This window comes from Colias philodice, chromosome 30 (genome assembly GCF_061535455.1).
Source record: "Colias philodice isolate Cphi_HAF_F1 chromosome 30, ilColPhil1 Martin Lab GWU primary, whole genome shotgun sequence".
NCBI lineage: Eukaryota > Metazoa > Arthropoda > Insecta > Lepidoptera > Pieridae > Colias > Colias philodice.
In genome coordinates this window covers 1990882-2009500 of record NC_143115.1, presented here as the reverse complement: position 1 = coordinate 2009500, position 18619 = coordinate 1990882, and the positions used below count along the sequence as shown (strand labels likewise).

The window sequence follows — 18619 nt, the reverse complement described above, 5'->3', positions numbered from 1 at the left end:
GGTACATTACTACATACATAATCTTTATATTTACAAATGAAATATTCACAAATTAAGGCAGTGAGTTCAATTCCGTAGATATATTATTATCATGGTCTGGTAATCATTTATATATTTTGTTAGGTATTATTATTTCAAATATTATATTTTGATGTAATTTGTAAGTATATAAATATATCAGGTAGTCTTTCACATTTAGGATCTGTATTTGGATAAACTTTTAAATATAGAGCATGTTGAACAAGGATTTTTCCATAATAATGTACGCTATAAAAATATATTCATTGTACAGGCATTCCACGGTCTTGGTAAAATAAATAAAAGACATATTAGAAATTTTGTATTTTTTATTGAATAACTTTTCTATTAATATCAATATCACAAACATTATCTTATAATAGGCAGGTATTCAAGTAAAAAGCCGATGAACTTCTAAAAAAAACAAACACAAAAATGTACAACAATTAACATTTTGTCACAGTTTTTTGAAAAGACAGGAAGTGTGGCGATTGATTTTCAACAATGGTGGCCTATTGTACATTATGAAATAGAAACTAGAAAGCCGAAACGTATCATTTCAATGGAAAGTTGAGGCAATGTTGCCACAATTAAAAATTTCTATTCAAAACGCCTCACTTTAATAGACGTTCAAATTTTTTATCTGTAACTAAAAGCGTCTAAAATCGGCGCGTAATTTTCCCGCCACAGATGAGCTGTCATGGTTGCCGCGCTCTACCATAGACTAAATTTATTTCTAATTTTTTTTTTTGTAATAATTTAAGACTTCTTTTCCTCCTCTTTCTTTGCGTCTTCAGGAGGAGGGGTAGGGAGTTCTGGGTACTCTAACTTGACGCCATCCTCGCAAGTGAAGACTGGGCAGCAGCCGGGGAAGGGAGCTGTCTTGTTTGTCTTCTCTGTGAACAATAAATATGGTAAATATATGTATAAAATAGAATACATAATACTTGGTGATTTTTGTATCACATATTAATGAAATAAGATTTTTTATGTTATGAGTATTAAATAACTAACTGCCATAAACTGCTCGAATATCAAAAAGAAAAAAAATGTTTTCCATCCCATTTAACTCCAAATGAAATGCGAAATAATATAAAATACGTCATGCAAGTGGAATGGGTACTAATATTTGTATTACATACAATAAAACTTACCAGTATCCAGCTTGCACTTAGGGTTAGCAATTGGCAGAGGTCCACAGTCCTCAACCAACTCTAACAGCCTTGGGGGCTGGTCTTCGCTGATGACGCAAGAGCTACGGCCACAGAAAGGTGCTAGGTCCCATGAGTTGCCTGGCTCGACGGTCGCGCAGCGGGTGGACGCGAAACAGACGCCGGGGAAGTCTATGGGCAGAGAGAATAGAGTTATAACACAGGTAATGTAATACGCAGACACTGGGGAAGTCTGTGGGCAGAGATAATAGAGTTATTACTTTGTAAATATTTTGGGATCAGTGGTTATACGGCTTATTTTTGAACGGGAAAATGGATGATAGATAATAGAGTTGATTTGGTATGTTATGTCTATGGTTGGGTTATGAATAAACGTTTTTTTTTCATATTTCTGTGTTTATTTTTCCTTTGACCTACCTACCTATCTACAACCTAACATTCCTAGAATTATTAAGTTTTCATAAATATTTGATGGTTAACGTTTTTTGAATATTTTGAGAGGCAAAAAGTATCTAAGAAATAGTACTTAAACATATTAATTTATATTTACACTATCATTCAAAAGTAAAAATTTTCAAAACCATATTAATTACATACATTTGATGCCAACATACAAAGTACCTAAGGAACAATATGTTATCTAAACCAATCTAGACTGGATGGCCGTGGTCTAGATTCAAAGTTCAGCCTGTGAATGTAAACTAAATCACACGGTTCTAGAATTAATTATTTATTACACGATTCTGTTAGCATATTCGTATAAAATAGACTAGTTGTGCCCCGCAGTTTCACCCGTGTGGCTCCGCTTCTGTTAGCTTCCTTCTGTTAGCTAGTTGAGCGTGGTAATGCATATAGGCTATACCTAAGCCTTCCTCGATAAATGGGCTACCTAAGACCGAAATAATTTTTCAAATCGGACCAGTAGTTCCTGATATAAGCGCGTTCAAACAAACAAACTCTTAAGCTAATACATATCAGGATAGATAGTACCTATAGATTTAGTTTGAGCGAAAATGTTTAAGTATTATTGCAAAGTGTTGTTCTCACGAGAAAGCGAATTTAATAAAAAAAAATCGACATTTTATTAAATATAACAAATAAAATATCTTTCGTTAGATAATTAATAACATAGGTTTAAAAAGGACTTGCAAATTTGTTGCGTGTAAGTTTCATGCATTAGGAGACAGATTTTATTAATTTTGGTCCGAGTAATGACCAAAACCTAACACTAGTAAAATCCATACTAATATTATAAATGCGAAAGTAACACTGTCTGTCTGTCTGTTATTCAATCACGCCTAAACTAGATATTTTGATACCCGAGAAAGGACAATCCCGGAAATCCCACGGGAACGAGAACTATGCGGGTTTTTCTTTGACTGCGCGGGCGAAGCCGCGGGCGGAAACCTAGTATTTAATAACATAATATGTATTATAAATCTTAAAAAAAACTTGCCAACTGCATTGTTATCATTATTTCATTTCATAATGCAATGGTCAGGAACACACAATTTCACAGTGTCACAGGCATTATTTGGCCGCCATTTTAAAATGGGAGTTTCTCTTTCAATATCAAACAATGTGTAATGTACAATACAGTTACGCGTAATGTTGAATTAGCATTGTTTGAAGTAGGTCAAAGAAATAGACCTAATTGTAGTCAATCAACTAGCTCTCCGCCCGCGGCTTCGCCCGCTTTGTCTAAAACAAAATAAATAATATACTAAAACCTTCCTCTTGAATCACTCTATCGATTAAAAAAACCGCATCAAAATCCGTTGCGTAGTTTTAAAGATTCAAGCATACATAGGGACAGAGAAAGCGACTTTGTTTTATACTATGTAGTGATAGGACCATGAAGGAAGTATGGGTTGTATAATTAGGATGTGTTTCAATGTTTAAAGTTTGATGACAAACGCATTTTAATATGTTTGTTCTAAATCAAATTATTATGAAATTGACAGACAGAAACTAATTTGCTGAAGCATTAATTTCATACAAAATGCTTGTAAAAAACACATTTATTGAGTTTAGAGACACTAGAGCAGAATAATAACTAAGAAAAAATTAAAAAATCTGCCCAGGTAGAGCCAGATTGAAAAGCTAGTATAAAAAAATGACAGTTTACGTAATCTTACAAGGCGCGTCCAGACAGCCTAGTTTGTGACATCTAGACACACAACTTTCACTTGAATTAAGTTATATAAACTTAATGCTTAACGGGCTAAGTCATAACTTAACTCGGTGTTTAATTACAAGCACAAAGTATTTTAAGTACTTTGTTTTATACTATGTAATGATAGGACTATGAAGGATTTTTTTTTGTGTGTTGTTTCTCAATGTTAGCCAGAAGGGCTTCTACATTTTAAGGTGATGAATTAATTTTTCTAACATTTACGGCCCTTTTTAAACCTTCGTAATTTTTATATTATTAAAGTTGTCGTGATGAAAATTCTTGACAAGAAAGTTCAATAGTAACACAATACGTCTACCGTTTTAGAAACATGATTCCATGATATTTTCTCGATAGAAAAAAAATACAAAGTTCTCATTGTTATTTTTTTATAATCTCTGGCATCTTCAAAATAACAAACGTAAAGTTACGACTTTTTGGATATTAACTATAAAATATACAACCTATACGTCTACCGATTTAGAATTTTGAAATATGCGATGGTTTTGAAATAAACAAGAAATACTTGAAATTAGCGCGCGACCAGCCAATATAGCGAGAGCCGCCCTGTACCTTCCTACCCCGATCGCTGCACGAGTCATTCCCGCTACGGCCGTCACACGGGGAACTTGTGTCGCTCGCGCAATCGTAAAAAAGGGTGACAACACGATAAGACAAAATGAGACAAATGGGGACAATAAAGAAAATAAGAACAAGAAACATAAAGGTTGGAGGAAAAAGAATGCTTACAATTGGAACAAATTAATGAAGTAAGTTGGTTTTATTTTAAATTTGATGATAATTGTATTATAGACGATGTTTGATATGTACCCCAGTTTTAAGTACATAACGAATGTGTAAGATTTTTTCATTTATAGCATAGATAATCTTTTCAGAAATCCGGAATCCAGAAGGAAAATAAACCCACTGATTGTTCACAATGTGAACCCACTCCTTCGTAAGTACCTTTATTCAGTCAAAAATGTATGTTATCAACGTTCTACTGGTTTTATCGCATGATTCCATTTTTAGCAAAAAGCAACAAAGTGCAAAGAAATAAAAAATCATGGTGAACTTAGTGGAAGTATGGTGGACATAATATGGAACAGGAGCTCATTGGAGTAGTATTATATTTAAAAAAAATACGAAAAAGTTTCAAGAATTACATTTCTTAGTAGGTGGTAGATAAGTATGTTGTATAAAGAATTTGATGTTGATATTTATTTCATTTATACTTACTACACCTGTGCGGGAAATTGCTTAGTACTAAAACAGGTTTATATTCATATTTACATAGTAATGTGAGTTTTCATTTCGAAAAATAATATGTATTAGCTAATATTATGTATTTTTGTTGTAAACTTAATTTAATGTTTATAATACATTATTATTGGTATAAATAAGCCAGTGTTCGTCTCACATTGCTGTACCTGCCTACCTACCCTACCAGGGCCTAACTTTGTTCTGGCTATTTTATTTTGATTATTTGTAATGAATAATTACAATTATAATAGAGTGCAAAAAATAAATACATGCGTCAATATATTTTGTGTTTTTTTTAAAACAATTTTTTTATTTAAAAAAAATATCATTCCGACTGCGGCTTTGCCCGCGTGGAATTAGGTTATATCGTGAATCCTGTTTATTCCCACAGAAGTGTTCAGTTCGGATAAAAAGTATCCTATGTGTAAATCCAGGCAATTAGCTATATTTTATCAAAATTGGTAATGTAGTCTTGACGTGATTAAGTAACAACTAACAAAAAAATATACAAATTAACATCCAAAGTTTCGCATCAGTTTTACTGTATTAGTGATATCTTCCACTCTTGACTTTGACTGAGAAGAATTAGGGTTTATAACTTCTTTCAGAAATAGTACCTTTCATTTCTGGGCATTATGTAATATCTACGTCAGCATCAAATTCTATCTAAATCAATTCAGTAGTCCGCGTTATTGAGTACCATTTCATTTTTTCAGAGTAACAATATTTTTTGTTATTTTAAAGATTATTTATAACCTGTATTATTTTGTAATAAAGTAAACATTACGAAATAATAATAATTATTAATAATGTCTAAGTAGTTGTTGGAAAGAAGATTATTTGTTTATAAGCAAGAAAATAAAACCAATAAATCAACAATAATTGAATAAATGTATAACAATATTATAACTGTATGACGACTCCATACATGTTTGTCCCGAGTCGGCCAGCGGCAGCGCGGCGAGTTTGCAAGAATGACTTCGCGCACACCCGCGTTCGCGATAGCGAGCTATTAGACTCCGCCCGCCAAGCAGTGGATTTTTTTTTTGTGTATCGTCTTAACGCGGACGCGTGGGTGAACTGAAGGTTCACCCTGGTAGCGACATGCGGGCGGGCGTCCCCCTTTGACGAACCTCGGCTTGGGCTGTCGCTTGAGTGGAGGAGGCCGGAAGGGCCCTAGTCGGACGGGATGAAGAAAGTAAAGGACGAACATTGTATTCTTTGATATAATTTAGCTACATTTTTAGTAAGCTACTATAATATGTAAAATAATGCAAAGCTATAAAACGAGATACGTTCTTCAGACTGATAATTTTTTGAAGTTATATTATAGTTGAAACAGTTTTAATTATTAAAATTATTATAGTAGGAAGGTCTATATAATATATAATATATAATATATAATAAGGTTATACAATATATAATATTATAGGATAGTTTTCTACTGCTGAAAGATTTTTTTTATACGTTACCTAGTAAGTAAGTTCTAATCTTTTAACAAAACAAATAATAGTTGGAAGTAGAACTATTATTTGTTTTGTAGAAACTAGATTTCCGCCCGCGGCTTCGCCCGCGTTATCTAAGAAAAACTCGCATAGTTCCCGTGGGTTACCGGGATAATACCTATCCTATATGTTAATCCAAGTTACCCTCTATATGTGTGCTAAATTTCATTGTAATCGGTTCAGTAGTATTTGCGTGAAAGAGTAATAAAAACACACACACATCCTCACAAACTTTCGCATTTATAATATTATATAGTAGGATAGGATAGGATACAACCATTATTATAAAATAATCATAATCTTGATAACTATGCGCAAGAGTCTAAACAATAAATTAATCATTTATTATTATTAAATGCATGTAAAGCATCTATTATTATTCAAGTTATACAAATTTGAATTGTAAATTATACAAGTCTTTTGAAAACTTAAACTTGAGAATACCACAATATATTAGCTATAATACTAGGTGTGGTCTGCGGTTTCGTCCGTGGAAAAAAAATCGAGTTGATATACAAAAAAAAGAGTCTTCAATTATTGTGTTTCCAAATTTCATGAAAATCGAATAAGCCTTGAACGTGTAACAGACACACAAACAGACCTTTATAATATTACTATCTACTTATTTATCTCATTATTATAATTCGAAAGTAATTCTATTAATAAAATGTCAATCGAATAAAGTGAATGTATTAAAAAATAATAAATGTCATTTCCGCTTCCACAAATGTATTTTTATCCTTGCTTTTACTAGGAAATGACATTAAGAGCGTATACGCACTATGCGGGTAGCCGCATTGCGGGTAGCCGTCCGGCGCACTGTGCGGTCTGCGGTAGCCGCATCGCAGTGCGCATAGAAATTAATATTACGTGCATAAGTGCTTGCGGTCAGCCGGACGGCTACCCGCAATGCGGCTACCCGCATAGTGCGTCTACGCTCTAAGGTTTAAAGGCTTTTTTATTATCATCAAATTTATTACAAAATGACTCTATTTTTTTGCTTAATGTCTCTGCTTCGAAAACTTTGTCCATGTATTTTTAAACAACACAAAAAATACATGGAGCGGCCATTACAGTATGTAATAATTATCACATAAATATTAACGTATTTTAATATTAATATATTTTTTCTGAAATAAAAATCTATATATTTACAAATTTAGCGGTCCGCCCCGGCTTCGCCCGTGGTACATATTTCGCAATAAAAGGTAGCCTATATTCTTTCTGAGGGTCTAAAGATTATCTGTGCCAAATTTCATCAAAATCGGTCCAGTAGTTTATGAGCCTATTCATTACAATCAAACAAATAAACAAACAAAGTTTTCCTCTATTAGTGTAGATTTACAACGGAAGGCTAAACAGCAAGGAAAGCTACAAGCCTAATTTAAAAAACAAGCAATAAAAAGTTACATAACGCTGTCATCACATCACGTATTTAAAATGCTAATGTTAGTGACATCGCAGATCGAGCCAAGTTTAAACTACTTTCCAATCGTGATGCGTAACAATTTACTTTAAACGAAGATTTCAAAACAAACAAATATAAATATAGTTAAAAATATACCGCTCGAATTGAGAACCTCCTCCTTTTTTGGAGTCGGTTAAAACACGCTTTAGGAAGACAAACTTATGAAATTATTGTATTGTCACCGATTCTTCATAAGTTTTTCATAAGTTTAAAGTGGGTCTAAATCGAGTCTAAACGATTCGGTTACACACAAACATATAGGTGACCGGTAAAGCTAATAAAAGCGTATTGATAGACTTTTAAACGGTCATTTAAAAACAAAAAAATCTACTCTAAAGCTTTTTCTGTTCTACACTTATGTCAAACAAAAGACGATGATACTCAGTTCAAACTCTATAATATGGTTCAAATGTTACAACAGCCAAAGCGAACAGCGGACGCATGGAGCGGCTTACTTTTTAAAACAACCTACTTTCATTAGATTCTAGAACTGTCCAAGGCTGTATAATCATGTCATTTGATTATGTATGAGTCATTTTTCTTATACCTGTTACATTTAAAGGACACCAGGAAGTAATCTAAATAAAGGTTTATTTATGTTACTATTGTAAATGTCAATTGTGATTATCATTGCATGGTTTTACAAATAATGAGTCATAATTAATTAAAGTATGGTCACACAACTTTTAGAATACGTACTATATATACCATCATTCAAAAAGATTTGTTTTTAATAGCACCAATGAAAAATATTTAATTAAATAATATTCACATGACGTATTGTTTAAAGTGTTTTTAAAAACACATTAAACAATAATTAATTATTGTCATTTCTATCATTGTTTATTAAACTACAATTAATTATTTTTAAATTTGATTATAATAGACATTTAATCATCATTTAATTTTTCTATAATACGTATCTCAATTTATCTTGAAAGAACCCAATGATAACGTTAAAGAATTCCAAAATACCAATTTCAAGGTTTTTAAACACAATAACCGCTCCATGCCATTAGGAACAATTAAAATGTTATTTACTGTAATCGGATAAAAAGGTATAATGCATGCAATTTGATTTCCCAACGGATACCATCGAGTTACGAGTTGCTACATATCCGTGGATTGCGAAAAACTACCACATTAGACATAAATACAAGTTTTTACTGTAACTATATGGCAATACTGTCATTTTAAATTATTGCATTATGTATAACTAAGTGGTGAGAGGCCTTGTTATGAAATCACTGAGCTATAGTAATTTAATCAGCTTATTGTAAACAAAATCGCTTTACATTTTTTTTTATTTAAATTAAAATTGGGTCCCCCAAAAAGCTTTTTTTAAATATGGAAGCTTTTGACATTGTTCACATTCGCTCCAAAATTTAAAAAAGGCGGGTAAATTTTTATAACGTCATTAATATTATAGCGAGAACATTTATTTTTATTTGTTTTGTTATTAATTAATGACGAAATTATTCATACGATGCGTTATTTCACAGGCGTTGTGCATAATTAAATTTAATTTTGTATCATTGAGCCAAATGACCAGCATTTAACTGTAAACCACGTGAAAGTCTTTAGTAATTGTGAAAGGTTTTTGAAAGTGCACGATTTCACAGCAGGATATTAGGTCATCGAACAAGACCTAACCTTTTGTGTTGAATTATCTGTAGATTTAATGTGACTCATATACAGACAGGAGCATAATATTTATGTATAATTATTTTACAAAAAACCATTATGAATTATGATCAAAGTTATCTTATTTAAATGAATTAAAATATTATATTTACATAAATATTTTACAATTGCATTCAATTAGAAATAATTTCTTCATTATTTGAGCGTTGCAAAGATACAATTTTATTAAGTAAGGTAACATAACTATGTACTTTTGTAAGTTTAAATGTAATTGTTTGTATTAAATTGTAACTAAAACATCAAATTAAACACAGATAATAAAATTAACAACGTATATGTGTAAATTACTTCTTTAGGTTCTATGTAATATGAGATAACAGGAAAACCAGCAAAACACAATACATATATTATAATAAGTATATCAATTTCCTTACATAAAGGACAAAGCAGTGCGTAAGTTTTATTAAAAAAATATAATATCTGACCTCCATGACTAATACTCTTTGATGGTCGTAGTCAGCCGTGCGTAAAAGCATTTGTGTTTTTAAGAAATAAACTACATTTAAATAGAGATGATTACAATTATATAATATGGATGAACTGAAACTACTTTACTGATTTTGAAAATTCTTTCATCGGTTTTTACTTTTCACAATATTTCTAAACACATCTATAACCATGAGACATAATATAGAGAGACATATTATAAATACATATCTTCAAAATAAAATTATCTAAATCTTACTTCAAAGTACATTAAGCCTGAAACTTTCAAATACAAAATGCAATCAAGAAATATTTTGAAAACTTTGGTTAGTTTGTCTGTTCATAAGAATACCCTAAAGCTGAAAATGCCTATGCTATAGGTAATATTTTGTCAAAAACATAAAATAAAATGGTTTTCTGCTTCTTGATATTTAATATTTATTACATAATTAATTAGAGCAGGCCATTAAGGCCAAGGTCAAGGCTAAAAATAACATAGAAATATGTTTTTTTTATTGAGGTAACAAAAAAGCTATATCAATCGATATAAAAAATATGAACGACATATTTTTTACAAGCCTAAACATTTTTTTCTGATATGCTTAATCGTAATGTAGAGACTATCAAAACTAATTTTCATTTATTTATCTCAATATATACATATTAGCAGTATTAACATAATATATTGTAATTAATAAAATCAAAATCCTACATTTGCATAAAAAAAGAAAAAAATCAAACAAATCTTCTTTCTAAAAAAAACAAAAAAAATCGAAAACCATTTTCCATTTCTCTCGTGTTTTACATCACTATATCGATTAACACCAATAAACCTAAAAACCGACATTTACGTAAGATTTGCTAAAATTATAACATCATACCGGTTTTAAGACCTGATTTTTATAAACCAGTACATCAAGATACCGGTTTCTTTTATAATAATGTCATTGTTAATGATTAATGTTACATTATCACGAATATAATTATTTTGTAATATAAATTATTGATCCAGTAAGTATAATAAAGTATCGATTTCTTTATTTTATCGTTACTACTTTCAGGTCCAGGGTCCGAGAGCGTTTATACATTTTTAGTATATTTATAAAATACTAAAAATGTATAAACGCTCTAAGTATATTATATAAATGTATACAAAATTTATAAAATAACCTTACTAAGATAATATAAAGTACTGAAATTACTAAGATAAATTATACATTTTCATTTATTTAGATGGCATAACTCTATATTTATAGAGATGATAGAAGATACGAGTTATTTTAATTTTTCCGCAAAAACTAAATATTTTTTTACAAAAAAATGAAAAAATTACGAAACAAAAAGAGCTAACGGAACCGCCAACAGACATAACGCAATTGTGGAATAATTAGAAAAATAACCATCTCGTATTACGAAATAAGTGCATAGTTAATTAAACGTAATAATTTAGTTGCACGCAATATGCAAATATGTAATTACTTCATACACCAATTATTTATCTAGATTTCTCTATTACCTCGTAACTATGTATTTGTTTTTGTTTTTTGTTTGTATGTAATATTTATTATCATAGACAGTTCAAAGACAATAAAAAGCTAGAGCTTTTTTAAACTTTACACTTTTGGCTTAAAAAAAACAAAAAATACAATTTAAGCTTTCAAAACATAGGAACGTAAAAATTTTTACATCGAGTTTACTCAAAAATGTGATTCTTTTTTTATCAATTTAACGCCAAAATATTTAATTTTTAAGGCTCTATTAAAACATTGAATTACTATTCAAAAAAGAAATTATGCAACAGAATAAATACTTCAACACCGGCTCTAAACATTCTTCTTCAAAATAATAATGTAACACACCCCAAAATTCATCCAATTATGAAATAAAACATACCTCTAAGAACATCAGCAGGGATCAACCGCTGAAAAGTCTTAGGGGCGTCATTTTCTTTCTTCTCTTCTGCGGCAAAAGCCAGAGCGAATACAGCCAAAACAACCAGGTACTTCATATTAACACCTTACGAGTGCCACGCGATTAAAAAAATTTAAGAAAAAAAAATGTCAAAGTTCGCGCGCTTTTCGTTTGACAGCTCCGCGTCAGGCGACAACTGAGTTGCGCGCACACCTTTCGCTTCGTTTTATTCGAAGTTTACAGGCGGGGAGTGAATGGAATCAAAATGGCGGATCCAACAGGGTATTTATTTTTATTTACTGATGTCTCAGGGTTGGCATTGTTGCAAAATTCAGTGTTTTTTCCATTGTTGTTGATATGCGCTTAATGGTACATCGTAAGTGATGCTCATTTTTGGTCGGCTTATAGTGGGTCAGGCTGAACTTTGTGGGGATCTTTCTAGAAACATTGATGTAATGTGTTATATTAACTGAATGTAATCATGACTGTTATGGATTGGTAGAGGCTAACAGCTAAGTTCGCTGTTACGGATTAGAATCGGGAAATCGATCGAATATAAGTTGTTAAATGTAAAAGTTATTTAACTCCTATTCATGTTTTTGAAAATTCTACTGCACTATTGACATGTATGAATATGTAGAAGGGAAAAGTAAAAGGCAACTTTGTCATCGTATATGTAACAAAAGACTTTTGTTAAAGAATAATAATTCAATTAATTTATTTTAAAGTAGACATAATCTGATAAACGGAAGCCTTAATAATATGCATACAAAACAATACTGAAATTAAAGCACATATTGAAAACAATAGATTTTTATATTTATTACTAATGTAGAGTTCACCTTTTCACCTTCGAAAGTAAGTCTACTATTTTATAAAATAAGAGCTTACCGCTCGCGGCTTCGCCCGCTTTGTCTAAAACCTAATAAATTATTTACTAAACCCTTCCTCTTGAATCACTCTATCTATTAAAAAAAACCGCATCAAAATCCGTTGCGTAGTTTTAAAGATTTAAGCATACAAAGGGACATAGGGACAGAGATGGCGACTTTGTTTTATACTATGTAGTGATGTAGAGTTCAACTTCTCACCTTCGAAAGTAAGTCTACCATTTTATAAATAGACAAAAACCTATAACTAAAATATAAATCGCATACATATTGCTACAGTTATTATCAATAATACTTACCTACAAATATTATTTTATTGCGAAAGTAACTCTATCTATCTATTCCTCACGCCGAAACCATTGAACTGATTTGAATGATATTTTGTACACGTAAAGATAGTTTGAGACCTGAACACGGACAATGGATATGATCGCCATTATGGAAATCCCACGGAAACTAGAACTTTTTAGGGTTTCGTTTGTTGTTGCTTATTTGGTACTTAATATAAAGTTAACAATATGCATACATTAAAGTATGGTTCAAGTGAATTTAATTCAAAATATTATGAGAATAATTATTTTCGCGTGTAATTTTTACTGCTGCTCAGCTATACACAGCTCACAGTATATTATAGTCTTTCGGGAAATAGTCACAAAAATTAAAATCGAAAAATGAATATTAGCTTAGCAGTTAGCTTTGCCAGACTCTACATTACTCCAAGAGATATAATTTTAAAGGTTCTCTTATACTTTGTAGATTGTAGAAACTGCTTTCCGACCTAGTGGTAAAGAATTTGTATGTATTAAAATGCTTGAATAAGTATCCTAAAAGTTTACTTGCAATTAAAAAATAAAATAAAAAAAGACGTGTGGCACTCGGGGACTGCCGCTATTGCATAGCAGCCTTCAAGCCACACCTCCGAGCCCGTCGGAGTGGGGAGCGTGAGGTTTTTTCGTTACGGAACTTCTCGATTCGGTCCCCGCGCTCAAGGTCCGCGATAGAAGCTATGCAATAGCTTAACTACTAATTAATGTGTTTGCTCGAAAATATGAGTTTTAGTTTCATTTGAGTTTTAAACTCAAACTCACCACAGTTTAAGTTTGAGTTACATATCCTGAGTTTGAGTTCATTAACATTTATGACACAATCAGACGCGAAATGAGCAGCCTTAAGTTGATATGCCCATACAAGTGTTCAGGAAATAGGCGTGTATAGGAAATAGTGCATACGAAGCTATTTAACGGACATTCACCGAAACTTCTAGATTTACATATAAGATGTTAAAATATATTATTATCCTACTCATAATATTATAAATGCGAAAGTTTGTGAGGATGGATTGATGAAATTTGGTATATAGGTACTACTTTTTATCCCGGAAATCCCACAGGACCGGGAACTATGCAAGTTCTTTTTTTTTGAAAATGTGGGCGAAGCCGCGGGCGAAAATCTAGTAAAATTAATATATTATTACTTATGTTTCAACATTATATTGGAAATAATCGACTGGTAGAGTGTGATATTTATATGAGGCCTTCGCAAACATTGTCAAAAAGATGCAAAATATCAATATATTAAAACCACACACATTAAAACCTTCCTCGAGAAACAATCTATCCATTGGTGAAAGTAGAATCAAAATCGGTACAGTAGTTTTTGAGTTTATTGCGAACAGCAGAAAAACGCGGCTGTTTGGCTGTGGTTTTGTTGTATACCTAATATGTGGTTAAAAATGTAATATTATACTTATTTTTTTACTTATAATATGACATTCTGAAGCCCTTAGCGTGTGGCTAACTATAACCTTAACCTTGTGAACTCACCATATCAAACCTTTACGGAATCGAATCTAAGACATTTCAATAATAATATGTAACTATAGGCATTAACTACTGAACCACACCTCTCTAACCTTATTATTTATTTATTATAAATAATAAATCTTAATGTGTGTTATAATTTATCAATTTTAGAAACATAATTTTTGCGATTCTTGTGACAAATTGACAAACTTTCACAGACGCGTCAGCAGAAAAAGATCGAATTTAATTTTGAATTCAAAATACAACATTAATTTATTAAATCCAGATACTTTTTGTATGCTTTTTCATTATCATAAATTGTAACTACATTTTGAAAGAAAACATTATTTCTGTGTACATATTTTAAGCGTGTTCAGAATTATTTTATTATATTTTATAGGAACTTAATACCTACTCCTATAAATAATACAAAGTTGAAGAATTTGATTGTTTGAACACACCAATCTCAAGAACTATTGACCGATTTCAAAAATTCCTTCACCGTTGGATATGTACGTGATCCCTGTATATGGAACACTAGTTACCATATAATAAAATTGATGTATATAGTGTTATTTTTACACGAAAATTATCTACCTATAAATACCTAAACATATACCTACATTAATGCTTTCAGTATTTTTTAAATAGGAAATAAATTTATTTCAATAATTATTTATTCTCATATTTAATCATGAATACTACCGAATAGTACAAGGTGAGTCAACCTTTCGATAACATGTTTTAAGATCCTTTCACTTGACGTAGGTAGGTATTGTTTTACCGAAAATAAAGTTCAGTGAATAACACTAAGTAAAAAAACTAAGTGAAGGATGTAGAATTAAATTCGGTATCGATTTACTTAGATAATATTATTACTTAATAGATAAAAGACACTTTATAAAGTTTTGTCACAGATAACATAATACGATAATACTATAGGTAGTCTATAGGTTATGTATTCAGAAATATGTTTTTACTTATAAGTATACGTAATTTATTTGCGTATTTTAATTTCAAATGTTAATTGTAATTTAGTAAATAAATATTATTTAACTACTCAAAGTAAATAAGAGTACATGTTATCTTAATTCTAGTTTTTTATCGTGACTTCACTCGAAGCATGAAGAAACGTTTTAAAAAATTACTCATAAATAATTATTTGGTACTTTTCCTAATACCATAGTAGGTATAAAGAGAACTAATACTGTGAAAAACCATGTCTATTATTAGTTCTGTTGCTAAGTGAAGGACAAACAAATAAACATACTTTCACATTCTAAAACAAACAAATATTTTTAATCAATAAAATATTTTCTTCGATAAATAAGGTATTAGTTAACTGTAATATATCGTAAGGACACATGTTTTATTTATTTTTTTATTTATAAAGTTTTATTTAATACTAGAGGTCCGCCCCGGCTTCGCCCGTGGTACATATTTCGCAATAAAAGGTAGCCTATGTCTTTTCTCGGGTATCAAAATATCTCCATACCAAATTTCATGCAAATTGGTTCAGTAGTTAAGGCGTGATTGAGTAACAGACAGACAGACAGAGTTACTTTCGCATTTATAATATTAGTATGGATGTTTGTCTGCTGACGCTACAGGTCCTTTCTCTTCTTCAACGTCATTGATTCGCCGATAAAGCGAACGCTTGCCAAATCTTGTTTATATTTCATTTATTTATAGATTTATTGTTATTTTAAAAATATTGTTATATACTGTTAAATCTATACGAATATTATAAAGCTTAAGTCCATATAAAATTTAATTTTTTTATCATAAACAGTCCCTGTAATGGTACAGGGACTGTTTATGTCATGGGACTAAATAATAAATCTCATCATGATCTCATCCATAAAACTTTCGCATTTATCACATTGGCAGGATATTTTCAGAGTTTCTTGCCGGCTCTTCTCTGTAAAAAGTGCTTCTACCCGTGGCGTGGTAAATGATAAATCTATGATATGACGAATCCAAAATGCTTCTAGAAGTCTATTTAAATAAATGAATGTTTGAGTATCTTCAAGACAAACACATGACAGAGGTTAGTCACATAACATACAACACTATTATTATTCGTCTTTCCATTTCACATATAAACACAAACATACAAATATATAAATCAAATTCTAAACTTTCACCTGATTATCATATTGGTAGAGCTTTCAATAAAATGTAAACAATATTAGTCGAAGTGATAAAAGGACCTTAGATCATTCAAATTTTACGAGTATATTATGCGTGATTATTAGGTATTAGATTAATGTACCCACAGACATGTACCTATGGAGTATATTGTACTAACACAATTTCAAAACACAAAATAGGTAATCCAGATAATTAGGTACTTAATAATTTCAGATATTTCATCAAATAACGTATTGTAGTAGGTAGGTATAATTAATAGATAGGTATAAATAATATTGGATCTTTACATTTCATATCTCATTAAATTTTCATTTTATTTTTACCTATTTATTTCATTGCGATTCTTGGAGAGTGTTTGCCCCAAATCCGCATTGTATTATTTAATGTTGATAAGTGATTGACCACAATCCCGCCTGATGGTAAGCTAAGATGTGGCCTAAGGTACGCGCTTTCCAAGTAGGTACCTGTTCGTGTTCACTCTACGCTTGAAGACCCCCATATTGTATTCGTCGGGGAACACAGTTTCAAGAAGCATGGTTTCAAGAAGAATGAGGCTTAATGTATACTGTGGAAAATCTGAAATTCATACATCGGTTGAATTGAATTGAATTGTTGAATTTACATCAAACGAGCGAATGCTCATTCTAACCCCACTATATCAAATTATTTTATTGTAAACAGGTGTAGAGCTTCTTTCGTTGTTATTAGTGCGTTGAAAAGATTCAATGCAATGTTCTAATACTGAACAACACTGAATACGAGTTTTCGTTTACACTAAAAGATCACGAAAGAATGTTCTTGCCCTAGCTCTAGCTTTATGTTCGTTTGATGTAAATGCACTGTAAAAACCAGTTTCTAGATTTATTGACGTTTAAATTCAGGTCATGAGTCATCAAATTTATACGAATCCATTCCATTTCAATTTCTATTTATGCTTTATTTAGTAACAAACTTTTTTAATTATTTATTCTTATATGCTGACTCCACCTTGTATCGGTTCCTTTTATTGTAGTCGATTATACATTAATATTCATCAAGATTTCTGTCATATTCAGTTCTTTTCTTCATTCCATATTAAATACTAGAAGCACAACCCCGCTCCATGATTTCTTATAGCAGTATTATTTCCAGTGTGGGAAAATGATGGCGTTAACGACCTATATAGTGTTGTCACTTTACCTGTAACTTCCTGATTTCACTTCCCCAAAAACTAACTAATTTACAACAAAAAATACTCTCCTCTCAAATTACATCAACAAAACTTTACATACTTAAATCAAAATTTAAAACAAAAATTATAATATATCAATTTATATGCTAACGGTACATAATCCTTTCTCTCCATATCGTCACTGATTGTCTGATAAGGAAAACGCTTGCCAAATTTTAAAGTTTGGCACTTTGAAAGTGTTTCGTAATATAATTGTATCCCTATCAACTTTAAACGAATTTCAAACGCGATTTATCACTACATAGTATAAAACAAAGTCGCTTATTCTGTCCTTATGTCCGTGTATGCTCTAATCTTTAAAATTTTGCATTGTTGCGTAGGCAATGGATTTTGATGCGGTTATTTTTTAATCGAGTGCTTCTCGAGGAAGGTTTCAGTATATTATAATATGTAAATTTTTAAAAACAAAGCAGACACGACGTTTTGAAAACTTAGAGCCGTCGACATATTGAATGCTGCCGTCGACGTGTCGATGAATGCCGTCGACAGGTGGCGAACAACGCGAGTGGTCATGAGATACTATACCCACGACTGTCCGTTCTATTTTTCCTGTATTAGGCCAGATGTATGTATAAAATTATTATTTTAAATCCTAGAAATGATCTGTCTATAACTAACTTTTTGCTATGGCTTCTCTTGAGTGAACGTATAAAAATATATACGGTCAAATTGAGAACCTCCTCCTTTTGAAGTGAAAATACACAAAAAATGCTTTCTACTCTAGTATTCTTGTCGTATTAAAAATCATATTATATCCTTCTCTAAGGTTTAATTTTTCCATCTTGTAAAATTAATCAAATTCCGTTCAGCTCATACGTATTTAGACGTAGATAAATGTTTACAATTTACATAAATGTATATAAATATAGACATACTTGTTAAATATCGAGAGCCAAATAAAA

General features: G+C 31.0%; 1 protein-coding gene and 1 long non-coding RNA gene across 3 annotated transcripts; one reads left to right on the top strand and one right to left on the bottom strand.

The window, feature by feature from the left end:
* Nucleotides 1-329: 329 nt before the first annotated feature.
* Nucleotides 330-11851, bottom strand: LOC149475403 (uncharacterized). Of its 2 annotated transcripts, none has more exons than XM_089713505.1 (3): nt 11623-11851; nt 1173-1361; nt 330-914 (listed from the first exon to the last, which is right to left on the bottom strand). In XM_089713505.1, exons 1-3 carry the CDS (start codon nt 11735-11737, stop codon nt 778-780), a joined length of 441 nt encoding a protein of 146 aa, XP_089569631.1. In that variant the 5' UTR covers nt 11738-11851; the 3' UTR covers nt 330-777. The 2 variants fall into 2 exon arrangements, with proteins under 2 accessions (XP_089569631.1, XP_089569632.1); XM_089713506.1 differs by having other exon boundaries at nt 1173-1422; nt 11623-11792.
* LOC149475404 (uncharacterized) lies at nt 3626-4610 on the top strand. Its single transcript, XR_016318084.1, has 3 exons — nt 3626-4133; nt 4260-4321; nt 4396-4610. It is a non-coding gene; the product is annotated as an uncharacterized LOC149475404 (long non-coding RNA).
* Nucleotides 11852-18619: the final 6768 nt, after the last annotated feature.